We start from the raw sequence: 11,456 nt of genomic DNA, 5'->3' as shown, positions 1-11,456 counted from the left end.
CCAAACCATCCTGGGAGCTTATTTGCAGTGGTTTTGGGAGTTGAGAGACGCATTCTGTCATGTTTTTCGGTTTAGGGATGAATTTCAGACTTGACGAATTGAGAGGAACCTAAAGTAAACTTATTCCTTTTCTAGTTAATCAAAGTGAATTCGTGAGAGAACCCAACATTAACATTGGCCTATCGTGTACAAGAATCGCTGGAATTGCTACAGTATATGAATTAGCCATAGGTATTATCATAAGCCTCACCTATATTAAAAAAACTCATCAGCTCTCTTCAACATGTAGACCAAAGACATAATTTATCTGACATGTGGGCCCTGACACATTCTGTCTCCACTAGAATTGAACTCAATGCTGGTACCTAGTATTTGGGGTGTGTTTAGTTCACGCCAAAATTGGAAGTTTGGTTGAAATTGGAACGATGTGATGGAAAAGTTGGAAGTTTGTGTGTGTACGAAAGTTTTGATGTGATGGAAAAGTTAAAAGTTTGAAGAAAAATTTTGGAACTAAACTCAGCCTTGGTCAAGAATGGCTAGAAAAAACAACCCAATGTATGGGTACAACACTATCCTCTACTCTCTCCTCTAGTGCCTCTCTAAGTGCAACACAGTGAATGCTAAAGAGTTGCCTACCTTTGGGTCATTAGAGTTGACTATACTCCCAAGTAACAAGGAAGGATATAGTGTGAAGCCATCGTACCTCCATGTTCGCACACAAACACAAAAGAGACAAAAGAAATTGATTTAGTATTAAGGTAAAGCAAATCCAAGTATCCAACTCAAGAAGACGAGAAGAGACAGATCTCACTGCGAATGGAGAAGAGAAGTAAGGTTGCCTATGTAGCGGATCGCGGATAACTGGTACTATAGCAAATGCTAAATTCCAATAGCCGCATTTAATTATCACACATATTGGAGTGTATATATCTTGAATAATGACTTCAAAAACATTAAGAAATCAACTGAGAAACAAATTAGTGATAGATCAATACACATATAACCTATGAGAATAAGTAAATATTTAGTAGCATTCGAAGATGTTGTTCTAACTAAAATTAAATTAAGAACCAAACATGCTATTCTACTCATTAGACGTTACAACTCATAATAATACAATGTTTTGGGACACAAAAACAACTAAGAAATTTGTCATTTGTTATATATGGGTTAGTGGTTATATAAAATAAGATCATTCTATAGTGACCCGCCAAATCCAAAATAGTGACCACTAAGTTGTAAGATAAGATGCTATATCAAGTCCACTACGTCACAATGGTAGCAGCAGGGGGCCACTACCGCTGTAGCCGATGGTCGAGAGACCAAGGGCGGAATCAACGCTTGCTTTGGTGGCGATGTTGGTTGGTTTGGCTGGTGGCTACAAGAGTCCAACTGCCCGTGTGTTCCTGCAACTGATTTCCCTATTAAGAATAAATTGATATTCATGGCTAAAAGGATATAAAAAAGCTAAAAAAATTGATTACATCGATACGAAATCATAGCAGTACTACTTGAATAATACTATGTCCTTGTATTTTTCTTTTTTCTTTTTGTGAAATACAATAATTGTATAACATGGCAATACGCCAATACGGTAAACTATTTGGCACAAAATCAGAATTGTAGAATTAGAGTTTTTAATGTTGCAAAGGTTAGCCATTTTTCTTTTTGTTGCCATAACTCATTTAAGTTGGAACAAAACTATAAAGTACTTTTTTCCAAAAAAAAAGACTAATTACTCCAAAAAATTGTACTAATACAACACTATATTGTTCAACAAATTGTACTAATTACTCCAAACAACTAAAACTTTGGCAACAGTATAAATTATTGCCACAATGTTGAAAACTTTGGGGGGAACACTTCAATTTTCTTGAAGTGAATGTCATGGAGAAATGCATTAGGAATGTAGTCCATATTGTTGGAATAATATATTTATGTGGTCAGTACCATGTTACTCCCTCCATCCCATAATATACCTCCATCCCATAATATAAAGTATTATTCCCTTTTATGTAAGTTTAAGGATAGCAAGAAAATACTAGAATGCCCTTATTAAATGATACTCCCTCTGTCCCATAATATAAGAAATTTTGAGTTTTTGTTTGTATTATTTGACCACTCGTCTTATTTAAAAAATTTGTGCAAATATAAAAGACAAAAAGTTGTGTTTAAAGTATTTTGGATAATAAAGTAAGTCAAAAAAAATAAATAATAATTCCAAAATTTTTTGAATAAGACGAGTGGTCAAACAGTGCAAACAAAAACTTTTTTAAAATCCCATATATTGTGGGACGGAGGGAGTATTTGCTTATAGGTGAGTGAGTAGATGAGGGTTAAAATAGGTAAAAATTTAAATTGGAGTTGATGGATGTGATAAGTAGTACATTAAAATCCCTTATATCGTGGGACAACTAGATGGGGGCAAAATCCCTTATATTGTGGGACGGGGGGAGTAGCATATTTGAACTGTCCTAATTTATACCAAAATAACTTAAGCTCAAACATAATAAGGTCCTCTTTGTTTAGGCTTATAAGCCAACTTATAAGCCAAAAAGTCTAAGCCTAAACAAATAAGCAGCCTTTTCGTTTGACTTTTTTGAAGCTATAAGCCACTCTTACACTATTAAGCCAAAAGCTAGGTTGAAGAAGCTTTTTTTGGCTTATCTGAGATAGATGTATGACTCCACCACTAAACTTAGGACATTAAATTCACTGGCTCATAAATCATATAAGCCAATAAGCTGACTTAAAAATCTAAGCCAATAAGTCTAAGCCTAAACAAAGAGGGCCTAAAGCTTCACACAGCAAGACAGTCCATACAACTTGATAAGGTATAAGCCTATAAGATATGCATTCCATAACAGTCCGAACAATTTAACAAGGTTTGCTGTTTACCATAATACTCTATACGACTTCAACATGGTTCGCAAAACATAATAGTCCGTAACAACATAATAGACATACGAGGTCAACCCGAGCTATTAAATCGTCGAGTGACGATCTCCTCCTGCAAGCTCTTGTAATATTGTTGTTGTAGCCCAGACATGGCACTAATATCCATAGTCATAATCCTCTCTTCTTCTAGCATTCTTTTCAAATCTATCTCCTTGGTCTTCAATTCTAATTCTTTGCTCCTCATCTCAAGATTTTTTGTCTCGTTTGCAACCTTCGCTTGTTCTAGTGCAACCTTCTCTTGCTCTAGGGCATGTGATTGTTTATATCTCTCATCTTTCTTGAGCTCTTTCTCCGCATCTGCCTCTTTCTTCTTTGCCAACAAATCATCTAAATCCTCCACAAAGACCACATCTCCACCTCGTCGTAGTTTTTCTTTCTCCCCCTTCCTATTTTCTGGTCTCTCAGATAACTCACATCTTGGAGGAGCATTAATACTTTCTGGAGTCTTCGATAACTCAAATCCTGGAGGAGGAGGAGCAGCCGCAGTATCATCAGTAGTAGTAGTAGACATACCTAGACTTGAATTGTTGGTTATCTTCTGTTTTTTGTGAGATGGCAGCTGAGACGACCTATCAATCCATTTTTGCTGGTTTCTCAAGAGATTCCAACAGTGCATCATGTGAAATGGCCTATGGTTCTCATCTTCGGCCTTGTACAGAGCACATGCATGCATAATCTGCACATATCAAAATGTCATATTAAATGTCTAGTCACTATATGAAAAATGAGGAACTAGTTTTAAGGACATATGAGCAAACCTTATCTTGACTTGAAACCCAGCTTTGCTTTCTATCCCCAATCCGGCTTAGACAACCCTCGAACTTGGTCACATTCTCTTGAATAGTAGACCAGCGGTGCATGAGGGAATTTTGAGAACGGTCTGAGGTGAAGTCCTTGTTTGCGTGGAAGTAATCGTAAATTCTCTTCCAGTATGCACAACGAGATTGTTCGATGCCTTGGACTACATCCTTACTAACATTCAACCATGCCGAAACCAACCCTTCGTCTTCCTTCCCGCTGAAATTCTTTGTTCTTTTCTGGTTTCGTCTCACGACAACAACTTCTTCGACCGGTGAATGTTGCTCCTCGGGTGGACTAGCCCCCATCATGGTGCCATCATCCCACTCGGGCGAGTTGATTTTAACAACCAGTGAGTTAACATAACAACTGTCTCCATACATCGCTACTGTTGAATTTATAACAAAAAATGGCATATGTTCAGTCTATAGAGTGTTGTACAAAAATAGAATGTAGCACATATTTTTCATGCAACAGTCATTTCAGTAAAAAGTTCAGAGAACGCACATCCTCAATGTACTAAAAAAAAATCAGGTCAGCATTTCAATCACGCACCAATGCCAGCTTCCTTTCTCCACCTAAAATCAGCATTAGTTTCAATCAGATCAACTGATCAAGTGCACAAGCACATACAAAAATTCCCAACTCAGCATATCAAATTTATCAATAAATAAACATTTCATCTTGGCAGCCGGGAGCACATATCAATAAATAAAGAGCCAATTCATCTTGGCGGCTGGGCGGGGGATTACCTCCGCTTCCAATGGCGCGCGGGCGGTGATCGACCTGCGCCGGCTGCGGCCGAATTTAGAGCCAGGCCGCCGGAACTAGGGCAGAAGGCCTAAGGAGGCAAAGGGGTCGGCCTCCGGGCGGCGGGGACGACGTCCGGTGCCCGAGGATGGAGGCGGAGGCGAGCCGACGGCCGGGCCACGGCGGCGGCGGGCGGCGGCGCCGGCGCAGCGGAGGGAGATGCGGATTGGGAGTTGGTTTTGGGGCTCGCCACAACTAGCGAGGATGGAGCCTTATCGTTTTAACCCTAAATCTCTAAATTTAGCCAGCTCGAGTTGGGCTTGGACCGGCCCGTTCGAAATTGGGCCGGCCCATTAGGTGGATGGGCCCACTTTCAGGCCGACCAGATAGTGAGATAGGCTTGGTCATCACCATTCCTCGACCAGCTCACGCAAAAACCCCCCGAAACCTCGAAACCCTAGATCGCCATGGCCTCCTCCGCCGCCGCCGCCTTCTACCGCGACAGGGAGGACGCGGCGCCGCCGTCGTCCGGCCCCGGGGGAGGCGGCGCCATGGCGGCGTACGACCCGAGCTACGTGCCGGACTCGGTGAAGACGTTCGTGTCGCACCTCTACCGCCACATACGCGACCGCAACGTGTACGAGACGCACCAGATGTACGAGGGCGGGTTCACCCGCCTCTCCGACCGCCACTTCCGCGACACGCCGTGGCCGCCGGCGGAGGCCGTGGCGGCGCACTGCGACGGCGACCACGTCTTCCTCCTCCTCTACCGGGAGCTCTGGTTCCGCCACGCCCACGCCCGCGTCCAGGGCCTCACCCCGGCGCAGCGCGCCGAGTCGTGGGACAACTACTGCTCCCTCTTCAGCGTCGTCCTCCAGGGCGTCGTCAACATGCAGCTCCCCAACCAGTGGCTCTGGGACATGGTCGACGAGTTCGTCTACCAGTTCCAGAGCTTCTGCCAGTACCGGGCCAAGCTCAAGAACAAGACCCACGAGGAGATCGCCCTCCTCAAGCAGTACGACCAGGTCCTCTCATCTACCATCTCAATCTCCCTTTTGTTTTTACTATTATTATATCCATCGTTCATTCAGAGTAAATCAGTATGAGTTTCCACTGGTATAGTGGCATAGATCCTCTATAATCTGAATCTCCCTTAGTTTTTATTAGTCCATCGTTCAGAGTAAATCAGGAATCGTGTTGCGATTCGACGAGTTTCCATTGGTATGCTGGTGTTGCCTAATGAAGGGTAGGCTTGTTAATTCTGTTGTTTATTTGGACTATGGTATTTATTATGAAGTAATATAATAGAGCTGGTTCTTGATTGCACATGTTAGTGATAGTCTCAATTTTCTTTGTGATTTGTAATTAAGGCGGAAGAGGTTGCTCTTGCTTGTGCTATGAGATTTGCATTGACATTAAATTTCCATTACGAGTTTATTTAGCAGTAGCCTCATTTATTTCACTGTTTGTTCAATGACATGTGCTGTGGAGGTCGTTTATCAGAGTTAGATTCAGGTTGGGTGCTCGGTATGATGAATCCTGGATCTGGATGGCTTAGCTTTGTTTTATGTATGAGTTTTCTGTTGATAGCTCTGTCATAATTAATCTGTTTATAATTTTACAGGCATGGAGTGTTTATGGGGTTCTTAATTACTTGAAAGCACTGGTGGAGAAGTCAATGATTGGAGAGATCCTGGAGAGGGAGAAGGTAGGGCTTGAACAGTTCACGGCAACTGATGGGTATGACTATGAGGGCGGGAGCAATGTGTTGAAGATGCTGGGGTACTACAGCATGATTGGGCTGCTCAGGGTGCATTGCCTTCTTGGGGATTACCATACTGGGCTCAAGTGCTTGGCTCCAATAGATATAAGCCAGCAGGGTGTCTACACCACTGTGATTGGAAGCCACATTTCCACTATTTATCACTATGGGTTTGCCAGTCTCATGATGCGCAGGTATGCGTTAAGCTAACTTGCCTGAGCATCTCTGTTTCCCATCTTTATTTCTATTTTCTTTATCTATCGTTTATTGTTCTACATCTAGAGTTTTGTTGTTGAAAAAAATCATATGCTTTCTCTAACCAAATAAGTCAATTGAGACTTGTTCACATGACTCATTTAGAGAGAAGAGTTGAGAAGGCAAGTATGACCTATATTTTGGATTTGATGGAGTATCTAGTGATATTTCAGCTATATAAATTCTGGGTTATCAATATTTCAGCTATATAAATTCTGGGTTATCTTTTACTTTCCTACCCAGTATGGTACAGTATGAATGATTATCCTTCTTTTGATACTTGTATGTGTACTTGTCTAGCATCATGCTATACTTGTTTTCTGCTGATGGGATATAAAATGCGTACCCTCACCCCTTTGGGTAACCAGTGATGGTCCACTTTCTGTGCCATATAATTGAACTTTTTTTGGTACCTCTTCAATCACTTCAGAATGACTCTTTCAACTCTTCTTTTAATATATATATATATATATATATATATATATATATACATATACATATACATATACATATATATACATATACATATACATATACATATACATATACATATACATATACATATATATATACATATACATATATATATACATATATATATATATATATACCATAATTGCAGGTGGTCCTATTATATAGTATATTACTCCTACTTTTAAGCTCTGCGTATGTGAACTAAATGTAACATTGCCGTTTAACATCATTTCATCTTATGGAATATGGCAAAAGCTTTCTGGGCAGTCCTTTTGTAGTCAATAGTGCTTATGCTGTTCTCTACTTAATAATGGTCCAAGAATCCAAGGTTGAGCTAAGCCCGACACTTCCCCTACTTACCTCTGATGAAGTACTTAGGATTATTTCTCTTTGATGCCAAAATTTGCCTTACTTAATATTGATAATGCTAACGGAGTTATTCGTTCATTTGGATTGTTACCAAAATTTGTTATTGCTTATTGCAACCTTACCAAAAATTTGGATTTTCCAACATTTAGGTAGTCCTGTTGACTGTGAACCCAAAAAAAGAAAACTTTACTGTGAAGCATGCTATTCTGTCCCATATGGGAACCTAATGCTTAATGGATGAACGGAGTCATGTTACTAGTTAGTTCACCATCATGAATTGTCCTGTCTGACTTCTTTTATCTGATAAACCATATTTCTGGATGGATTTCAGGTATATTGATGGTATACGTGAATTCAACAAAATTCTGTTGTATATCCTGAAGTGTAAGCAATACCACCAGAATTCCCCCCAGTATGACCAGCTACTTAAGAAGAATGAGCAGATGTATGCACTATTGGCGATCTGCCTCTCATTGTGTCCACAGGACAAGCTCATAGATGAAAACGTTGGCACTCAGCTGAAGGAAAAGTATGGGGACAAAATGACAAAGATGCATAGGTATGATGATGATGCATATGCTATTTATGATGAACTCTTTTCCTATGCCTGCCCCAAGTTCATTACTGCGTCGCCTCCAGTTCTACGAGAGCCATACACAAACTACAACCAGGTATTACTTAAAGTAAAGATTGGGGTGGTCTTTTTTATGCTTTTTTTGAAACTATACTACACCCTTAATTGGGCTAGGACCAAAGCATTCTAGGTGTATCAAATTGTCTGTAATATCTCAAGTGATGTAGGAGTTTTATTTTTTTGAATTATTGTTTGTTTGTGCCTTACTGCCTTATATTGTTGAAATGACAATTGAGCAGCTGAACGTTGAGGTTCATTTTACTATTTCCCTTGTTATGCATTAACATTACAATTTGCGGAAGTTGCATGTTAGTTACTTTGAGTATCTTTACTTAGCATCTTATGTGACACCTGAAATGCACATCTTTGGGTCCATGGCGTATCTAGTATTTTTATATGGGTGGTCCAAGTTATATATATATATATATATATATATATATATATATATATAAATACCCTAAAACAAGGTTAGAAGTATAAAATATATATATATATATATATATATATATATATATATAAATACCCTAAAACAAGGTTAGAAGTATAAATGGATTAAATGTACATCACAATATATTAATAATGGAGTTATTTTTTTTTCTTTTTCCAAAAGTTTCTTTTCACATATGTATATATGCATTGGGCTAGGGTTTTTCTTGGGTGGTCCCGGGACCACCCCCTAGATCCCGCCTATGCTTGGGTATCTACTTGCTCAGACATTACTACTAAATTCTGATAATCCAATAATGCAGTATCAGTGATATTCTTTTTGTTCAGTTCTACCATGCACTTGGTTATGAAAACATAGTTTTTATTTTAATACTGTTTATTTCAAGTTTTTTTGTGAGTTTCACTTGTCAAAAAGCAGGCTTTATTTTTCTTGTATCCACACCAAATTATTTAACTATGTATCATTCAACAGGATGCTTATCGTCTTCAGTTGAAACTGTTTCTTTATGAAGTGAAACAACAACAGTTGCTCTCTGGTATTCGAAGCTATCTCAAGTTGTATTCAACGATAACAATTGGTAAACTTGCCAAATACATGGATGTGGATGAGGTTACACTAAGGTCTGTGTATTTTTAATATAATATTTTACTGCTAATACTTGACTTTTCTCATTCATGATAACATAATTGTTATATGATGGCAGGACAATTCTTATGACATACAAACACAAAATGCATTCAATCGACAGTGACGGAAAGGTCATATCCAGTGCAGACTTTGACTTCTATATTGATGAGGTAGGATAATTAATTTTTATGTCATCTCCTTGCTAACTATGGAATTTATTTGTACCGATCCTCACATTCATGTGTGAGAAAAAGAATGGTTTGTCTTATGTTTTCCTATAAATTTGCTTGGTAGTAGCACTATTATGGCTCGTTTGGTTCCTCGTGTCGTCTTCGTCTTGGCTTAGTGCATGCAGCAACCACTTGTTTGGTTTCCTGCAGAGGTCAGTGGACCTATCCCTCTGTGCGCAAAAAGTAGTGGGAGCCTGGCCATGAGGAAACAAGTTCCAGAATCATTTCTTATTGGCCTGGTTGCTTGAGTCAAGAAAGAGCTGCCTATATGCAGTGTCCTCTCAAGATGTTCCATGAGAGAAGTGACATATGCATGAAACCAAACAATTTCTGTGGTAGACTGGCCAAATAAACTCAGCTGACCAAACAAATCAAAATCTATGTTGGAAACCAGTCCATCTGAGGCAGGCTTGGTGTGTCCAGACAGGTCATCCAGCATACAGGGAACCAGACTCACCCATACTGTTTAGATCTCCTGTTGATGACTAAATTCTTGGAGAAAATAGTGTTCATTTTAACGTATTCTTGAAACATTATCTCCTTGCTTTGTGTTTTTATGATAACTTTTTTGTGTGTGCTTTTTAATTTGAAACCTTCTGCGCTTCAAGCGCTATTATTGTTTAGATTTCCTGATGGCGATTAAATGCTTGGAGAATATAATTTTTGTTTTACATGTTCATGAAATATTATCTCCATGATTTGTGCTTTTAGTGAAAATATAAATTCCTTGTGTATGCTTTTGAACTCAAAACTTTCTGTACCTGGGGTTATGAATTTGACTAGTGTAATGATTATCAGTGGCTGAAATACTGCATGAATGACATGAAGTCCGTGTTTTTTTTTCCCACACTTCCTAGTATGGAACTTTAGACGTGTTACCTTACAAATGGAGTGATGTGACTTATTACAAATGACTATTCTATTTGACTCACCAAATCTTTTTGTATCCACACAGGACATTATTCATGTTGTTGAATCCAAGTTAACCAAGAACCATGGTGATTACTTTTTGAGACAGATTTTGAAGGTACCTTTAGATCTTTTTACAGCTTACCATGTTTACTTGGTCACACATGCGACATCATTTCGTTGGATGCACTTGTAGTTTTCTCATTTATACCCTATATAATGTATCATTTCTTTGTCATACTTTGCAGTTTGAGGAGATGATTACGCAGCTGGATAAAGTACAATTTGACTGAACCTGCTATCATCAGGGCTGAAGCTCTCCTTTGAGTTACAGTGGGACGCGCTGTTGGTGATGGATAGTAATGATAAATTTTTGTGCCATCCTTTTTTGATACATTGTTGACATGAGTTAAATCCTCGCTAAAAAGTACTCTAGGTGCTAACTCTCGCATCCACTTGTCATGGCATGTTCTGGTTTGAAGAATGCCAACTTTAAATTGTTCTTGTCTTATCGTGAACCGTGCCATTATCTACCGTAACGTTGCAAAGTTGCAGCTGTATTCCTATGTTTCGGACTTGCAGAGTGCGGAATGTCGTTGCTTCCTATCTGCCTGAGCCTTATGAACTGAAATTCCCTACTCGAATTCTAGAATTATGGGTTGAAAACTTGAAATCCTAGAGTATGTTGTTTCCCGTAGGGCGGTTCAGAACTGCAGATCTTTTCAAAACCGTACCCATTTTTTGTTTAACAGGAAAGAAAGTCACTGATCATTTGGATTGCTCCAAAAACAGTCCTAGTTAGGCTGAATTTGAAAAGGCCCGGACAATCAGCATTGTCGAACGAAGCCTTTGCGTGACCAAATCGTACAGGACTTTCTCTGGAGCAGTCCAATTGACCAGTACTTTCTTTCCTAGTATTAGTGAGCAAATTGAGCATCATCTAGGGTCCCTTTTTTATCTAATAGTGCTCACTTATAAATGTATATACCCCATCTTTGCGAGCATTTCTAAAAAACTAGACAATCATATCTTAAGATTAAAAAAATCACTACAAGTGTATTGTTGATGATGGTTTATCACTAAAAGAATGTGGCCGTAAATGTGAATACCCGTGTAAAGTGTAAAATTTAGATTCTTCCGTGATGAGGAACTACGCTCACTTCATATCTTCAATGATCGTTTTGAAACTGCTACATTCCAATTCATCCGTCTCAATGAATACAGTTTTATCACAAACAAATT

The 11,456-nt window shown here is 39.1% G+C and overlaps 2 protein-coding genes across 3 annotated transcripts; one reads left to right on the top strand and one right to left on the bottom strand.

Moving 5' to 3' along the window:
* Positions 1-2,832: 2,832 nt before the first annotated feature.
* On the bottom strand, positions 2,833-4,749 carry LOC127772932 (glutathione S-transferase T3-like). 2 transcript variants are annotated; one of them, XM_052298927.1, is made up of 4 exons: positions 4,509-4,749; positions 4,264-4,334; positions 3,717-4,144; positions 2,833-3,634 (listed from the first exon to the last, which is right to left on the bottom strand). In XM_052298927.1, exons 3-4 carry the CDS (start codon positions 4,137-4,139, stop codon positions 2,972-2,974), a joined length of 1,086 nt encoding a protein of 361 aa, XP_052154887.1. In that variant the 5' UTR covers positions 4,140-4,144; positions 4,264-4,334; positions 4,509-4,749; the 3' UTR covers positions 2,833-2,971. The 2 variants fall into 2 exon arrangements, with proteins under 2 accessions (XP_052154887.1, XP_052154888.1); XM_052298928.1 differs by having other exon boundaries at positions 4,312-4,334.
* A 186-nt stretch (positions 4,750-4,935) lies between these two features.
* On the top strand, positions 4,936-10,795 carry LOC127773940 (uncharacterized). The gene is made up of 7 exons (XM_052300184.1): positions 4,936-5,531; positions 6,131-6,462; positions 7,698-8,037; positions 8,920-9,068; positions 9,152-9,245; positions 10,261-10,332; positions 10,463-10,795. The coding sequence occupies exons 1-7, from the start codon at positions 4,974-4,976 to the stop codon at positions 10,505-10,507; spliced, it is 1,590 nt and encodes a 529-aa protein (XP_052156144.1). The 5' UTR covers positions 4,936-4,973; the 3' UTR covers positions 10,508-10,795.
* The last annotated feature ends 661 nt before the right edge of the window (positions 10,796-11,456 follow it).

This window comes from Oryza glaberrima, chromosome 5, assembly GCF_000147395.1.
Source record: "Oryza glaberrima chromosome 5, OglaRS2, whole genome shotgun sequence".
In the NCBI taxonomy this organism is placed as follows: domain Eukaryota; kingdom Viridiplantae; phylum Streptophyta; class Magnoliopsida; order Poales; family Poaceae; genus Oryza; species Oryza glaberrima.
This window is presented reverse-complemented; position numbering and strand designations above follow the sequence as displayed.

What these genes read in the sequence shown, in the direction of transcription:
- LOC127772932 (XM_052298927.1), bottom strand. Translation starts at nt 4,139, where the DNA reads ATGTATGGAGACAGTTGTTATGTTAACTCACTGGTTGTTAAAATCAAC. An exon ending in GGGTTTCAAGTCAAGATAAG is followed by an intron (nt 3,635 to 3,716) that starts GTTTGCTCATAT and finishes TGATATGTGCAG; the next exon opens with ATTATGCATGCATGTGCTCT.
- LOC127773940 (XM_052300184.1), top strand. Translation starts at nt 4,974, where the DNA reads ATGGCCTCCTCCGCCGCCGCCGCCTTCTACCGCGACAGGGAGGACGCG. An exon ending in GTGGATGAGGTTACACTAAG is followed by an intron (nt 9,069 to 9,151) that starts GTCTGTGTATTT and finishes ATATGATGGCAG; the next exon opens with GACAATTCTTATGACATACA. An exon ending in TTTTGAGACAGATTTTGAAG is followed by an intron (nt 10,333 to 10,462) that starts GTACCTTTAGAT and finishes CATACTTTGCAG; the next exon opens with TTTGAGGAGATGATTACGCA.